General features: G+C 35.5%; 1 protein-coding gene across 1 annotated transcript; it reads right to left on the bottom strand.

The window, feature by feature from the left end:
* Window positions 1-6: 6 nt before the first annotated feature.
* Window positions 7-16,121, bottom strand: LOC127161477 (NACHT, LRR and PYD domains-containing protein 12-like). The gene is made up of 6 exons (XM_051104218.1): window positions 16,007-16,121; window positions 12,841-13,588; window positions 10,634-10,717; window positions 8,281-10,218; window positions 4,738-4,911; window positions 7-4,313 (listed from the first exon to the last, which is right to left on the bottom strand). The coding sequence occupies exons 2-6, from the start codon at window positions 13,530-13,532 to the stop codon at window positions 4,148-4,150; spliced, it is 3,054 nt and encodes a 1,017-aa protein (XP_050960175.1). The 5' UTR covers window positions 13,533-13,588; window positions 16,007-16,121; the 3' UTR covers window positions 7-4,147.
* Window positions 16,122-18,087: the final 1,966 nt, after the last annotated feature.

Here is an 18,087-nt window from a genome sequence, read left to right on the forward strand (position 1 = left end):
CTGCTTCAATGCTACTTTAACACTCTGTAGTGTGGAAACACATGATCACTAATCAGTGTTTATTTAACACTGGGGACTCTGCTGTGAACTATTACAAAAATTTTAGCTGGTTCATTTATGTATGATTGATGCAGAGATGTGGACTCAAGTCACATGACTCGAGACTCGACTCGAGTCGCAAATTTGAGGACTTGCGACTTGACTTGACATAATTAAGGAAGACTTGCGACCCGACTTAGACAACAATGACTTGAGACTTGACTTGGACTTGAGCCCTGTGACTCGGAAGTCTTTATGGCAGGGGTGCTCAACCCTGGTCCTGGAGATAGACTTTCCTGCAGAGTTCAGCTTTAACCCTGACCAAACACACCTGAACCAGCTAATTAGGATCTTAAGGAGCACTTGATAATTACAGACAGGTGTGTTTGATTAGGGTTGGAACTAAACTCTGCAGGAAAGTCGATCTCCAGGAACAGGGTTGGGCACCCCTGCTTTATGGCTTGCCTTATATTTAATAATAAAAATTTAAAATGATTATTACCAGTAGGCTGATTACTGAAGCGTATGATAACACTGGTATGATTAGCACAGCTTTTGGGACTGAGCCAAAGACACTATAAGTGAGCGATTCTTAGTGTTTTCATCCACATAATATTTAGGATATTTAATGTTTTAGACATTTAAAATGCACATAATCACTATAAACCACTTATAATAATAATAAGAGGATGAAGAATAAACACTGATGTACAGCATATTGAAACAGCAGTAACCTAATAATAGGCTAAACCTTTCCTTTTTTTTTCATGTTGAAAGCTTGTATGTAGCCTACATATAAAGTTCACTCTATTCTTCCTGTTTACCAGCCACTCACTTTTATGTCTTTCAGAAGAAATAGATGAAAGCATGTTGTATATCCGACAGGTTACTACATCACACATATAGCTCCTAAACCAAGCCATCAACTGTGATCATTATGAACTTGTTTAAAACACAAAATACATTTACTTACATATATTTGTTTATCTGAACAGCTACAGCTTTACCGTTAATAATTTTGCATGCCTCATTTCTTAAACCATGAACGGTGTGGTGCCAGACATGTTCGGTTTGGCTACTTGTGGGCCACAGACTTTTAACTTGTCAACTCAAGATATTAACTCATCCCTTAAAATTATTACAATAATACATTTTTATTTTGAATTAAGAATAACAAAGACTAAAATAGATTATAACTGATATTGCGATTAATCATCTCCGTGACAGCATGAAATTTGAATAATATGTTATTATGAATAGTTGTTGAAGAAATAGCCTATATAAGAACATAAAATAACATAGAACTAATAAATGCATTAGTTTACTGGATCCTTGGAATGAAAAGTTTACAGGGGTTCACCGGTTTCAGAAATTTCTGATCATAAAAAACTGCCTCTTTTTACTTGAAAAGTATTGTTTTCATTATAATGTACTGATTCAAATCAATAATCAATAATAATTATTATTTTTACCACTCTGCGTGCTGTGCGACATAGTTTCGCGCAGGGGCGATTCCAGGATTTTCATTTTAGAGGGCCATCCCCCAATGAGGATATAATAATAAAATAATAATAATAAATATATAAATAAAATAAAAAAATGTTTGAATAATAGGGGTGGTACACTACACCTATTGCAGTATTCCACTCTACTGTATAGACAGGTATAACATTTGAGTACTGAATAAGCCTACAGGTCTTACTGATCTCACACAGACAACTGTTTTGCTAAATTTTTCTGTCTGCATTTCTACAACTCTCTTTCCTTAGCTCAAGTATGCAAACCTCTTTGCCACATGCACTGGAATATGTATTATATTGAAAGTTACATTTTCAAATTCAAATGGCAACATGATCATTTTATAAAGCATGCATTTATATGTGCTTAATTTTCACTCGAGGAAACAGCTGTAGTGTGATGAGGGTAAACGCAGCGAAAACCATAAATGAGGGAATCGATTGCTCTCCCATTAAAACTGCACAGATGCAGATATTATAACAATCTATTGATAAACACACACCTCTGTTTCTCACTCTGTGCCACCACAGTCTGCGGATTGAAGAACACGTTGAAAAACAGGGAGGAGCTGATCGAAGTCTGCCGCAATTTTCAAATGAAAATTAAACGGAACTGATGCAAATTTGTGTACAGTTTATGGAGCTAATCGCAAAATTTTACTAGGGCTGTGGCCCCCCCTAAAAATGGCCCATGCGACGCCATGACGCCCATCTCGGGTATGAACAGGCAGCATCTGTGGTGCGGAGACTGAGCGGGCACAGCCGAAGCCACATCAGGCGCAATCATCAAACATATTTCAAAGCAAGCCAGCGCCACAGTCCTGGCCGCATCATCACTGTCCTTACTGGGTGTTTTTAGTGAATATTTGCATTTATTCACAGGATGTGGTGGACTGTCATGATTTTGACTAATGCAGGACACTACTGAATGATGAGCATCAGACGGGTTTTAAGTGGGTATAGGTCTATGCAAAGCCTACTGATAAAGAAGTGGGTATACGTCATATACTCTACTTGCGTATACCCTCCACTACACCACTGATTATAACTATTCTTATATATTATTTTGTAAATATTATAAATGATACCCGTCAATCATGTCAATAAAGCTATGTCTTTTTCTGTAGACCTAATGTTACGTCAGTAGGTGGCAATAAATGAGCATCTGTACTATGTATTAGCAAGTTGTTAAATAATTGACTCAATTGATTCATTAAAATCACTGAATCATTAACAAATAAAAGAGGGGACTTAAAATAAATTATTCATTCATATTTTTTCACAAACAATGATTCATTCCTAAATGAAACACCACTATTATATCTTTATAATTAATACTTAATATAGACCATTATATACATTAAATTTACTGTAGTAATTAATACAGAGATACTAATTTGGGCAAACGTGACTTGTTTACAACTTGATGCTTAAAGCGAAGGACTTGCAACTCGACTTGGACTTGTCTGTCTTGACTCAGGACTTGACTCGAGACTTGAATGCAAAGTCTCGAGACTTACTTGTGACTTGCAAAACAATGACTTGGTCCCACCTCTGGATTGACGCATATGAATCACATTAAAATTATGTTGTTATGTTAAACCTATCTAATCCAAATGAATGGAAAAAATGGAAAAAATGCAATTAAAATACATAAAATTTCAATTTAGACAAGGGGTGGTGCACACACATACGCACACAATTTATAGTATAAGCAGGGTAATCCACACATATTCTGTCAACCGTTCCACTATCCGTATTACTGAGCCAAAGAAACTGTTTCAAAATGTCAGATTTTGTTGTGAAATTTGATTTATTGAGTGAGCTAAGCATGAACTTGGAAGATATACAGCTAAGCTAACAGTTACAGCTTGGCAGTTTTTCTGAGGCTTTTTAAAATATTGTTCTATCGATATCAGAATTATATCATATTGATCAAAATTAAGAAATAGAATGTGATAAATTCTGGGCATATCGTCCAAGAAGTTTCCATATGAAAGCCATACAGAACGCATTTTGTCTCGTATTTAAGGCATATGCCTTATGAGCACCTAGACCAAATGGATAAAATTCTGAGAATTAATCATTCTTTTTGGACATGTCATTGTCTATTTGCAAACATAGGCTTTAAGCCCAAGCGGAATCCTCTGCCAGCTGGTCGCTCCAACTTCACAGCATATTTTAGTCTTTGTCTCCTGCTACTGTCTCTCACATATACATATATTCACATACCGCCATCTAATTCCTATCTCAACAACTGGCACCCAAACTACAGCGAGAGAAGATGCTGGAGCAACATACTTGCGTCTGGCACCACACAAATAAAGCACACCTGTATAAAATCGGAAACTCCTCTTTTCTTTTTATTTTATATGGAATAACCGTTTTATAATAGTGACAAGCCCCATGAAGCTGTGGTTTAGGCTGATAATATGATGATTATAATGATTATAACAGCTAAGGGGGTTTTAGGCACACCGTTCCACATCATGCCTAACAACACCACTTAGCTGTTATTTTTTGTTATTATTATTGCTTATTGCTTTATGCTCTAAAAATCAAAGACGAGAGGATGATTGTTTCTGCTCAACTTACTTGAGTTTGTCCAGATGTTTAAGTGTATCAGATAGCATCTTCACTCCTGATTCTCCTGGGTGATTGTAGCTCAGATCAAGCTCTCTCAGGTGTGAGGGGTTTGAACTCAGAGCTGATGCCAGAGCAGCACAACCTTCTGCTGTCACCATACAGCCAGATAATCTACAAAAACAGCCCAAATGTTAATGTAATGAAAAGATATGCAATATCTAAGTATCCTAGCAAGCACAGTCTTAAATGAGTTGAAATGTCTTGATCATGTCCAATTACATATCAAGTTTTAAAGTTATTTTAAAGTTTATTTAAACACTGTAGTGTGAGCACTTATAAACACTTAGAAGTGTAATTTTTTCTGCGGCTACACAGCCACATACACAGGAGAGTGTGAATACTTGTTTTCAATTTGAACTGGTGCATATAAAAACAGAAATTCAAGGAGATAATTTTACATATACCTCTACAACCAAAAATGATGAGTTTTTTAAGTTTTTCTGCTATTATCATGAAAAAATGCAACTGTACGGATCAGCACATTTGCCAACCTCAGAGGGTTAACACACTGGACAAATCAATGTGAAAGCCAAACCTCAGTATGTTGAGTTGACAGTTTGGGCTCTTCAGTCCAACACAGAGTAGCTTTACTCCTGAATCCTTTAGGTCATTGTTACTCAGGTCCAGCTCTCTCAGTGGGGAATTTGATAATTGCAGAGCTGAAGCCACAATTTCACAGTGCTGATCAGTGAGATTACACCCTGTTAATCTGAAAAAAAAGGAGAACTGTGGTTAAAAGGCATGAAGGTGTGATGATGTTTTGCTTGATTAAAGAGCTACACCTGAAAAGATCATGCTGGTTGGCCATTCACTCTCTGGTCATTATCACTAATATGTATTACGTTTTAGCTAAATTTCTAAAAACATTTATTCTCTCATAACTTAAACAAAACATTCTTTGTAAGATTCAGTTTAACAATAAGCATAATGACAATTTATGAATATATTATCTTACTGTCTCATATTTAATATGCAAAATTCTAGGGACTATAAATTATCAATGACCAAACCTTTGCTGACGAATCTGTTGTACACAATCAATGTCATGCCTTATGCGCTCTGATTGATATTTTAAACTTATGAAGTCTTTTTTTGCTCATAAATGATTTTTATAAAGTAAATGTAAGATTAACATTAACTGAACTGAAGCAACTAGCATTTACTTGATTATTTATGCTTTTTTTTATGTTAAAAATTAATTTATTCATTATAGTGTTGCACAATATACCAGTACTAAAAAGGCATTGTGATACCCCGTTTTTAAAAACATTTTTAAAATTTTACTAGCACCTGTACTTTAAGATTGACAACGTTTTAATAAAAGCAGTTTATATAATAACAGCCAAATACACATACAATTATAATGCCCATTTTGGCTTATGACTGAAGTGAAAGTAAATAACTAAGAAAGAAAATGCATGTGTAGGCCTATCAATAAATTGCATCTGTGCAGCTCTTAGTGACAGATGAATATTCCTCCTACTGTCTGTACCTATTATGTTAATCAAACAACAAAAGAAAAAGAAAATCAAAAATGACTAACCTTAGTTGCTTTGATAAGGGTCAATGTATGAATGTTTAATTCATACAGCGAATACTATGAGTGCATTACTTTTACATTTTGATTACTTGATTCAATTTCTGTATTATGTCTTACTTGAATGCTACAGTTTCATAGTACCTACAAACACGCTTTATTTCATCTGTTATTTGTTTTTCTTTTGTTACTTGCTTATTATAACAAATAAAATGAAAACAACTGTCATGATATAAATTGTTGTTGTAAAAAAAAAAAAAAAAAAATTACTCCAATCATGATTGTGTTCATATTTCCCAACCCTAGCTCATGCCCTTATACTCTTTTTCAAGCACTTTTCCTGTTGTTTTGTTTTTGTCTTAGTATTGGTTTAGTAGTAGTATTGAGATACTTTAGTCAGGTATTGTATTGAAGTCAAAATTTTGGTATCTTGACAACACTCTACATTATTATTACATTATACAATAACAATCATTATTTATTTTTACATTTATTCACGTTAATGTAAATTTCAAATTTGTCCATCTTTCAATTAGCATTTTTTCACAATTAATTGCATATATAAGCGATTAAATCCTGTGTGTGTATTTGTGTGTCTGTGTATGAAATATACATTGTTGTACGTATATATTGTTGAGGATCATATTTATACATCAGGTCTTTTATGGATCAAATATGCAATTCATTGTAAATCAATCATAATCGAGAGATGGACAAGTAAATGTTATCTTCATGTTTTCTTCAAGTATTCCAAAAAAAAACTACTCTTCGTACTTAGGGCTGTGTATTGCCAAGAATCTGGCGATACGATACGATCACGATACAGGGGTTGCGTTACGATATGTTGCGATACACTGTGATACTGTAAATAAGGTGATATATTGGGATATTTCTTATTTTAAGAATAGGATATACTTTAAGGAAAGCTGTACACACCACCATATGCAAACCTTAGCAAAAAAGCTCAGTTCAAAAAGTTGCAATAGTAACATTCTTACTTTTTGTACAGTACGAGTAAAGGGGGAAAATAAAATGCCTGCAGGATTCTTTAGTTATTAAAACTTAATTACATCTGCTTAATATCAATGAGAAATAAAGTGCTTGCAGGAATCCTAACTGTAAATCAATACAATAAATACGTGTATTGAATATTCTTAGAACCTTTTTGTTCTGAGAATTTCACAAGTTTTGGATTTCACAAGATTTCAGTTTGTATTTATGTTCCGCGTGGAATCAACAACTGCACAAAACACCCCCACCACGAGAGAAAGCGGCGAAAGCGAGAGAAAGCTCCCACACCACCCACCGCAAAGACCCTTTCACACAGGACACGGCAAGCAGTGAAACCGCCGTGCAGCCACCACCCCTCCGCACAGTGCTCCCAGGGCGGACGGTACTACAAAAGCCGAAATGATGCCATGCTTCAACTTTGTACACCAAGGCGGGAGCAAAAACTATTCTTTCATCCTCCATTACTAGCAGCGAACTATATTAACGATAACATTAGTGGCGTGCCTTTATGCTAATATTTCCTGTCACTGTTTAAGTTCAGAGATAAGAAGACTGCCATGTAGTGGTCGGGATATAAACTCAAAGTGAAGTATCTGCCATGTATCTTGTATGATTTTTTTTTTTAAAATATCAATATTCCATTTTTAAGAATCAATACATTATCGCCAAACAAAATATTGCGATACTCATGTGTATCAATATTTTCTTACACCCCTATTCGTAATTACTCAGAAAAGTGAATTATATATTCCACATGACGCAAGATGTTTATGTTTGATGTGGCCAAGATTTAACTAAATTAAGCTGAAGAACTGAATTAATACAACATGGGCACAATTTAACTAAAATGAAAGAGCTCATGAAAATAATCCCCTGCAAAAACATGGGATGAGAAAGTGAGGATATGGGAAAATAAACAAGTAGTTCCAGAGGAATAATTCATGGAATATTGTTAAATTTGTAGAAACTTGAGTCACCAGCCCACAAAACAGAACACAAATCCAAGTATGGCCTAATTTTAATTTATGGCCTCACACACCTCTTTCATTCTGCATGAATTCAAATGTTTCCATGGTTACAATGTAACATTTGGCTGCTAATCAATTGCTTTTGTAATTAAAGCTTCATACTTTACTTGTCTCTTAATATCCACATTAATATATGAAGAGTTCAGATGCAAAAGACTCTAAGTGCCATCTGAAATGTTCTTCCAATTTAGCATTTTTTTCAGGCTCTTAAATTAATGTTTAGTTATTTCACTTTAATGGCAATGAAAAGAACTTATTCATTGCCATTAAAGTGAAATTACTGAACCTAATAAAAATGCTCATTTTAGAAGAAAATTTCAAACGGCACTTAGAGGTTTTGCATCTGACCTCTTCATATATATATATATATACACACACACACACACACACACACTTATAAACACACACCCAGAACATACTCATCAAACCTACATCACAACAACTTTCAAACTATGTTCATATTACAATATTATTTTAGATTATTATTGATTTTCATACTCACACAGCTTTTCTGCAGTTCCTCACAGCAGGTACCAGTCTCCTTCTGCCATCTTTTGATTTGATGTTGTACTTATTAAGGTCTAACTCATCCAGCACCTCCTCTGACATCAGGAACATGTTTGCCAAAGTTGAGCATTGTGCAAGAGAAAGACTTTTACTTTTTGCTTTAGACTTTAAAAGCACCTGCACTTCTTGAACAATAGAATTATCCTTCATCTCAATCAAGCAGTGTGACAGATTCATCCATCTTTCAGGACTGACATCATTTTTTTGACCTCGTTTGAGGTTTTGAATAATTTTTTTGATGCTCTCTGGGTTGTTCTCTGTGTGTATCAGTACATTCTGTAACAGTCTCTGATTGGACTCCAGTGAGATGCCATGAAGGAATCGAAGGAACAGATCCAGGTGTCCATTTTCACTGTTCAAGGCTTTATTCATTGCTTCCTTTAGAAACACATCCAGAGTAACAGTCTCACACTGATTTTTGGACTTTCCTGTCAGGAACATTTTCAGAATCTCACTGCTCTTGTGTAAATAGCAGTAAAACACATACAGTGCTGCAAAAAACTCCTGAAAGCTCAGATGTACAAAGCTGTAAACCTTCCTGTGATAAATCACAGATTCTTCTCTAAAGATCTCAGTGCAAATCCCAGAATACACTGAGGCGTCAGTGACATCTATGCCACTCTCTCTCAGGTCCTCCTCATAAAACATCACATTCCCCTTCATCAGCTGATTGAAAGCCAGTTCAGCAAGTTTCACAATCACTTCTCTGTTGGACTGCAGGAGTTTCTCTGGATCTCTCTCTTCATATTTCTGATTCCTCATATTTGTTTGAATGAGGAGGAAGTAGATGTACATTTCAGTCAGAGTTTGAGGAATTTCTGCACCAAGATCTTGTTTCAGTATGTTTTGAAGCACAGTGGCTGAGATCCAGCAGAAGACGGGTATGTGACACATGATGTGGAGGCTTCTTGCTCTTCTGATGTGTGAGATGATTCTGTTGGCTTGATTCTCATCACTGATTCTCTTCCTGAAATATTCCTCCTTCTGAGGGTCATTGAATCCCTGAATTTCTGTCACACGGTTGATGTATTTAGAGGGGATCTGATTGGCTGCTGCTGGTCTGGTGGTGATCCAGATGAGAGCAGAGGGAAGCAGATCTCCTTTCATGAGGTTTGACATCAACACACCCACTGATGAAATCTCAGTCACATCAGAAACTTTCTGAATGTCTGAAAATGTCAGTTTAATTCTGCTTTCATCCAGACCGTCAAAGATGAACACAACTTTACATTCATCATAAACCTTTGAGTCCAGATCTTGAAGTTCAGGATGAAAGTCAAGCAGAAGTCTGTGCAGACTGTATTGATAATCTTTAATCAAGTTCAGCTCTCGAAATGTAAGCACAAACATGAAATCTACATCCTGATTGGCTTTTCCCTCTGCCCAGTCCAGAATGAACTTCTGCACAGAGACGGTTTTTCCAATTCCAGCGATGCCTTTAGTAAGAGCAGTCTTTAATTTGTCTTTCGTCGCTCTTCTCATCTCATCATATCCTGGTTCAGGTAAAGGATTAAAGATGTCATTGCAGTTGATTGGAGTGTCTTGGAGTGTCCTGTAACTTTTCTCCATCTGCAGCACCTCATGTTCTTCATTCACTCCTTCACTCTCTCCCTCTATGATGTACAGCTGTGTGTAAATCCTGTTCAGGAGGGTTTGATTCTCTTGTAGTTTGATTCCTTCAAACAAGCTCTCATACTTGTTCTTCATGCTGGTTTTGTGCTGGTCTTTGACTCTCTGCAGATCATCATGCACTGGTTGGTGAGAATCGAGCTGCAGATCTGCTTCTGTGTCATGATGACTGAAGTTGTTCTGATAGTAAGGGGATGTGAAGGTCTGAAAGGACACGTATCTGATCTGGTCAGCTCTCTCACTACTGAAAAGATAATAAGCAGAACAGACAGAAACAAACAGAAAGGACATTTATCAAAACAGAGAAAATATTTAAATGTCTCTAATATTAAATGATCTTACTCAAAATCATACCACAACCACATTTAGAAAGAAGTGTCCGTCGGTGCGGATACCCTTGTGGGCTAGTGCGCCTACATTCATATGTGTATTCATATTATATTCATATTATGTTAAGCCTACTGTTTTTTTTCTTTTCAGTTTTCTTTCTTTATATCATGATTTTTATTTTTGTGTTATAATTGCTGATAATTTTTTATTTTATTTTATTTTTTTGTCTAAAATAGAATTAAAATAAAAATGTCCATTTCTCACTTGTTATTTTTGTGTACAGTTTGTGTATTTGTGTTGAATGTCTTAAACTACATGAATATACTCACACAGGATCAAAGGGCTCTGATCCATCATTGAGATCAGGGGGCTGCAGTGGAGAAGCTGCTCTCTTTCTCTTCCCGCTAATGGTACTAAAACACATAAAGAGATCAAAAAGAGAAAAATGCATCCCATCCAATAATAACGATAAGCTATGTATTTTGTTTTTTTGATATGAACAAGGTTTCAGCTTTTAAATTCTAAACAATATTTGCAATTTGGAGATTTTTATAGCCACATATCTGTTCAAGCAGAAACACGCATCACACCTGAATTGATCATCTCTCCTGATGTACTACTAGTTATAGCACAAAATAAACATCAGTGAACATCAAAAGGCATGTTGCAAGGTTCAACTTACTGAAACGTATCATGCATAATGTAATCTGCAGAAAGACGTTAATAAAACAGCTTGTGAAACAACATGTCATATAAAGCTATTCCACTCAGGAAAGCCACTCCGTGTCTATAGACTCGTTGTTACTTTATCTTTATCTGAAAGTATCTAAAAATAAATGGCAACTGAATATAATAGTTTGGGCTCTGTTGTTAAATGTAATAATATTACAGTATTTATATTTTATTGTATATTTTGTATATTTATTGCATACTTGTATTATTTATTGTATATTTATTGTACTTTTTTGTTGAAAAGGTTCATTTTGGTATATAGTGATGTCAGAGGGCAGATACAGAAAATTTCACATTATAGCACTTTTTTAAAAAAAAAAAAACTGATTATTATAATGAATGATGCAATAAAGGGCTTGTTTACTTCATGTGTTTTTACTGATCTGATAGCTATCTGGTTTGTTACACTTTTGCTTTTATTTCCTTTTTCTTTTTATTCAAAATATTCACAAACATATTAATTACATGTGATCACACCAGTGTGATTGTATGCATTAAAGGGTTAAAAAAAAAAAAAAACTTGTATGAGGTTGGTAGCTAGCTAGTTGAAAAGACTGTATCACAACTGTATCACATTCATAGCTTCACCGACACCTGCAACATTTTAATTCTCTTTCTTTCATTTTAATTCTCTCTTATCGAAAGACTATCGAAACTAGCCATTCTTTCCACTGAGAAAACACAAAGGACATTCTGGACGATTTGTGTTATATTAAAAGTAACGAAACACATTTATTGTGACTATTTGGTGGCTGGCTTGCTACAAATAACGAACAGACTTGAAAATGTTAAATATTATTTCCAAGCATTTATACTGTCGACTGTTACCTGCAGAAAAGACAACAATAAGCAGCGTTGGAGGCCACATTAACCTATAACATTTGGAGGGGCGTGTACAAATGCTTTTGCATATGGGCCCAGAGCTGACTTGCTGTGCCACTGAGCTTAAAGGAGAAGTCCACTTCCAGAACTAAAATGTACAGATAATTTACTCACCCCTTGTCATCCAAGATGTTCATGTCTTTCTTTTTTCAGTCGTAAAGAAATTATGTTTCTTGAGGAAAACATTTCAGGAATGTTCTCCATATAGAGGACTTCAATGGTGCTATAAGACCCTTCTTAAGTTCAAACTTGCAGGCACCATTGAAATCCACTATATGGAGAAAAATCCTGAAATGTTTTCCTTAAGAAACATAATTTCTTTACGACTGAAGAAAGAAAGACATGAACATCTTGGATGACAAGGAGGTGAAATTATCTGTAAATTTTTGTTCTGGAAGTGAACTTTTCCTTTAAGTACGTTTCTTAGCGTGATTTTCATTTCAGTAATCATGCAAGTGAACTCCTCTAATGAGGAATGTTTATTAAAGCAATACGCCCCAAGAAGCCGCTTAGCGTCATGCCTAATAACGCCCTTTAGATGTTATAAGTTCACTGTAAACCACAGCTTCAGAGGGCTTATTTCTTTTATAAAATGATTATTCCATATACGTAGTATGGTTTAACAAAATAAAAAAAGAGCAAATAAAGTGTAATGATATTAATAAAAATATTATTCTTCCACCAAACAATGTTGTTCCTCAGTAACAGTTGTGGTTGCAACAAAGTGGTTGCCAAGCAACACACAGAAGTAAACAAAGGTGTATGTCTGTAATTTACAACAGCTTAGAATGCGGCTTAACCAATCAGAATCAAGGACCGGAACTATCAGTTTTATAATATTGTTTAAACATTCGACAAAAAGGACCTCAGTGAATGGGGCATTATGTTTTAAAAAATTCACATCCATTGTCATGATACTTACAAAGGGTCAAAAATAACAGCTGGTCCATCACTGAGATAAGGGGGCTCCAACATGGAGATGTTGCTCTTCATAGACGCACAGCTGAATCCTGGAGATGCTGTTCTCTGAGCGTCAACATCTCTGAGATAAGGGGGCTCCAACATGGAGATGTTGCTCTTCATAGACACACAGCTGAATCCTGGAGATGCTGTTCTCTGAGCGTCAACATCTCTGAGATAAGGGGGCTCCAACATGGAGATGTTGCTCTTCATAGACACACAGCTGAATTCTGGGGATGCTGTTCTCTGAGCGTCAACATCTCTGAGATAAGGGGGCTCCAACATGGAGATGTTGCTTTTCATAGATAAACAGCTGAATCCTGGGGATGCTGTTCTCTGAGCGTCAACATCTCTGAGATAAGGGGGCTCCAACATGGAGATGTTGTTCTTCATAGACACACAGCTGAATCCTGGGGATGCTGTTCTCTGAGCGTCAACATCTCTGAGATAAGGGGGCTCCAACATGGAGATGTTGCTTTTCATAGACAAACATCTGAATCCTGGAGATGCTGTTCTCTGAGCATCAACATCTTTGAGATAAGGGGGCTCCAACATGGATCTGTTGCTCTTCATAGACACACAGCTGAATGTTGGAGATGCTGCTCTCTGAGAGTCAACAGGAGTCTCCTCCTCTCTTTCCTCATACACACTCATTTTATAGGCTGTTCTTCTGTTTCTCTTCTTCCAAAAAAAAAAACTTGATTTCAGGTCTGTATGTGGAAACAGAGAAATGAAGCTTTAAGTGCAAGTTCTGTTAGAAAGACTCTAATGCCATGTCATTCATTCATATTAATAGGTCTGGCTAATTACCGCTTGACACCTGGAGTATATAACCAGTGACTCTGTTTCATTTTTGCAGTCATTGACGCTGACATTCCTACTCAGTCAGGGAAAATGTTGCTGATACTTTATCCCTGAGCTTCCGTATTTCATAAAATTACTGACATTTAACTTAAAATTAACCTTCTGTGATCGATTGTGTAAATGACACCCCTTTCACAATTCAGGCTATTTTATAATTTTTTTTTTATTGTAAAACTAATAAAAACAGAAAATTTAAAACACTAGCAGGCCTTCATGTCAAGTTCATGTCAGCTATCATTTTAATTGCTCATCGCGCTGCCGCATCAACTCTAGTGGCGTCTCAATCACCAGTTTACACTGTAAGTTCTTTTTAAAATCCCGCTTCCTCACGTTCGTTGTTCCTTCATCTTCAAGTTATGTCTGAATGCTCACGTAAACTTTCATCAAAGACTTTTCGGGCCTTCTAATAAAAATATGGTTGGCAGTCTCCTTCAGCATTCTATCTTTATCACTACATCAGCCTACACTATGATAAGTATTTATATTGTTTTATGTACATGTGGTTATTTAGTGCTTGGTTATACAAAGTGAGCGCTTGTTGTGTGATTGTTCATGAATGATGTTAATCTAGCATACTAGCGCAGCATGATTTAACCTAAATTGAGTCTACTCAAATTGCTCAGTGGGATTTCTATATAATAAAAGTTCTAATTGAATAACTGTTTGCTGCATGTATTTGGTGAAGTACAGTACTGAGATCAGAGTGCACTGATCAGTTCACATAATGCTGCACGATCCATCTTTGCAAGTTCTTTTGTCACCTTTAACATGCATCTAATAGAAACATGACCTCAATATATTTTATATATTTTTTATAATATAGAGCGTTTACAACCCTGTTTTCCAACAAAATAAAATATACAATGTTTTTACTCTGACTCATTCACATCCAGTGTTTGAAACAACTCTATTTTATTATCTGATGTGGTTTCATTTCATGAGGATTAAGTATTATAGGCCTTTATAATATTTTACACTGATAAAGATGTAGTTTGCATTATAATTTCTTGCAACATTTTACTTAACCGTACTGAATTGAGTTTGTCAGATAAGGAGACATATAACCGCACACTCACTTGCAGATGACATACTTTATTTTACCAACGTTTGGGCATCAAGCCTTTGTCCAGGTATCAATACCTTGGAAACGTTGTCTTCTATACAAAACTTTGGTGTTTTCTGACCGGCACCTCGTGTGCGTATACTTATTAAAAAACAGATAAGGAAACATAAAAATGTGCAGAGCAGTGGGTCCCCAGGACCAGGATTAAAAACCATTGATCTGACTAAAAATGAGTCAAGAATGATAACCCTCAGAGCTTGAGTGTGCGCACATAAAGGCCACATAAAGTAAGATTGGCGCATAAAGTAGGTTACTAATGCTGAATTTTATGATTGATTATTTTAAGGAAAATTATATTTAGACCATGACTGTCAACTGCTTGTCAACTAAATCTTCTGTAAATGAGCGAGCTGTTTAACCCCACTGTATGAAATGCTTAAATGCTGACATGTCCACGTTTATCATTGTATGAAAATTAAAAATAAATACCATTCAGATGCCCATGCATCTTCCCTGCTGCCTAAGCACAATATAAAACATTTTTCATACAGTGTTTTCCTTACAATGTTACAGCCTACATTTTGCCCTGCGTGATGTCTGTTTTATATTGTTTGTCACCACACATTTAGTTTTATCTCATTTTTTAAATACTATATGTTATATATGTATATCCACTAATCTTCTTTATTGACTAACGCTGGCTACTTGACAATTCATAATAATTCATAATGACGTCGGACCCAGCAAGTATAAAAAGGTATAAAATATTTAGGGAAGGCTATAATATTATACCCTAAAACGAATGTTTGTACTTCTCCTGAAGAGCATGATTTGTGTACTTCGTCCATCACTGATTTCCAGGTTGGTTTGTCTTGAGTAGGCCTATGTGATAAAAACGGGAGAATATAACGGTCATTTTCGCGAATGTCAAAACGAATGTCTAATATAAAACTCAAGTCAGCTGCTGCGTTGAACTTTCAGTGCGTTTGATTAGGATTAGGGAGACTGACATAGAATATAAGTGAGAGCTGGAAGTACTACACAGGCCTAGAGTCGGGAACCGTCCTAACCGCGCTGCTCTTCTCGTCGCTATCAGGAGAGAAACAAACTTCTTTAACGCGTTCGAATTCGACATACGGTCAGTTTAGACGCAAAAGATCCTTATTGATGTCACTGCTATGAAATGTTTTAACGAACTTACCGTAACATATGAAGACATTGTTGATTTTAAATCATCCGAAATGGTGTCTATTCAGCTGATGTGATCGCTTTCGGTTTCACTTTATGAGGCAGGCGAATTCCGCACAAACATACAGCGTAGCGCCGCACCACGCAAGAACGTGATGACGCTGAATCCTGGCTACGTGCTGTGCTATGTACCTGCTACAGCAGGAGTAAGTGAATAAATAATAAAAATTACAAATAACAAATAATACAAATCACAGAGCACTGTGCCACTTAGAATGAAGTTAAGAAAACAGTATGTATTCATGTCAAAATCAAAAATCAGAACTGTCTAACTGACAGATAAACTGATTTTGAATTAGAGCAATGTAGGACACCTTATTTTGTGATGTATTCATGTAATAAAATGTGATTTAAACTGTGAAATAACGTTTTTAAAATAAAAAAAAAAATCATACTTTACTCATTGCTTTTCAAAAGGTGGAACATCATGATTTGGAACACAACAATTTTGTGTTTCAGATGATGAAAACAATGAGTTTAATAATTAATAATAATTCCAGCAGAGTGATCTCACTTGCATAGGTTTTAACAAATAATGAATATGTCTGAAATTGATGCATGGAATTATTGATTAACACCCTCACGAATTACTTTCAGTAGGACTTTTAAATAAAATAATAATAATAACACTAATAACAACATGATTTTCTGTGGTTGTTCTTCTGTAGGGTGTTGATAAGCAATGGAGTGCTTACTAGGCACTGAGATGGTTACTTAGATAGAAAAATCTTTATTTTTTATAAAAGGGGAGGTTAACAAGTCCGGATAACAAACAGATTTACAATAAAATATCTGATACAGCTAATATTTCAACACTCTTAGTTCAGGGTTACTGCATGGATTAAGTCATTCGTTTGCACGTTTGACTGTTTGTTGATTTGTTTGTTTGTGTCTCTGTTGTACACTACCAGTCAAAAGTTTTTGGACAGTAAGATTTTTAATGTTTTTTAAAGACAAAAAAAATAAAAAAAATAAGCTGTTTTCAACATAATAATAATAATAATAATAAATGTTTTTAGCAGCAATTTAGAATATTCAAATGATTTCTGAAGGATCATATGACTGGAGTAATGATGCTTAAAATTCAGCTTTGAAATGACACCAATAAATTACATTTTAAAATATATTCAAATAGAAAACCGTTATTATAAATAGTACAAATATTTCAAAATGTTACTGTTTTTGCTGTACTTTGGATCAAATAAATGCAGACTTGGTAAGCAGAAAAGACTTCTTTAAAAAACATTAAAAATATAGTGTACTTGTAGGCTCCAAACACTCGGGTTGTAAAGGAAGTAAGATGTAAAGTCTTCTGTTGACACTGTTTAATTATGCCTTTATTTATTTTCAATATAAGCCTGCCCACATAGCAATTGACATCTGGCCCAGCTCTGGGCCAAGCAAGGAGTTACACTTGGCCCAAGTGCAGCAAAGAATTACGGTCCTTGTTTGGCCCAGATCTGGACTACAGACGTGAGCCACACATGAGCCATAACTGGCCCAAATCTCAGCCAAACAGTAACTTATAACCAGCCCTGAACTGAGCCAGAACAAGTTTTAATAGTGCTACACAATCTCAGGCTTCAGTAAACTACATAGAGACCAGTCTTAAACCAGAAACCCCAAAACTGAGCCATGTCTAAAAACTGTGTTTTACTGTGATGGATCCATGGCTGAGTTGGTTTTTGTTTCCTTTTTTAGGCTCAGTTTTGGGGTTTCTGGTTAAAGACTGGACTCTGTGTGGTTTACTGAAGGCTTGACTGGGTCCCAGATAGCAAGAGAGCAGGTGAAAACTATTGGGTCAATGTTAAAAATAGTTGATTTGTCAATGTTAATGTCATTAAAACAATTAATGTTGAAAAAATGTTGACATTTCAACAAACCACCATTACTGTGATCAGTGATTGCTTTAGTTGGGTTCTTGATTCTTGGTTTTCTTTATATCAATTCTTTCTCTGTGCTCTAATGGTGTTTCAATATAAACACTTATGCTATTGAAAAGAGATGTTTTGAAATTAAATGAAAGTAGATTAC

Source organism: Labeo rohita, unplaced genomic scaffold (genome assembly GCF_022985175.1).
Source record: "Labeo rohita strain BAU-BD-2019 unplaced genomic scaffold, IGBB_LRoh.1.0 scaffold_659, whole genome shotgun sequence".
NCBI classification, from domain to species: Eukaryota; Metazoa; Chordata; class Actinopteri; order Cypriniformes; family Cyprinidae; genus Labeo; species Labeo rohita.

Coding starts and splice junctions, on each gene's coding strand:
- LOC127161477 (XM_051104218.1), bottom strand. CDS start 13,532: ATGAGTGTGTATGAGGAAAGAGAGGAGGAGACTCCTGTTGACTCTCAG. Junction 10,718..12,840: donor GCTGTTATTTTTGACCCTTT/GTAAGTATCATG, acceptor TATGTGTTTTAG/TACCATTAGCGGGAAGAGAA. Junction 4,314..4,737: donor TGTCAACTCAACATACTGAG/GTTTGGCTTTCA, acceptor CTGTTTTTGTAG/ATTATCTGGCTGTATGGTGA.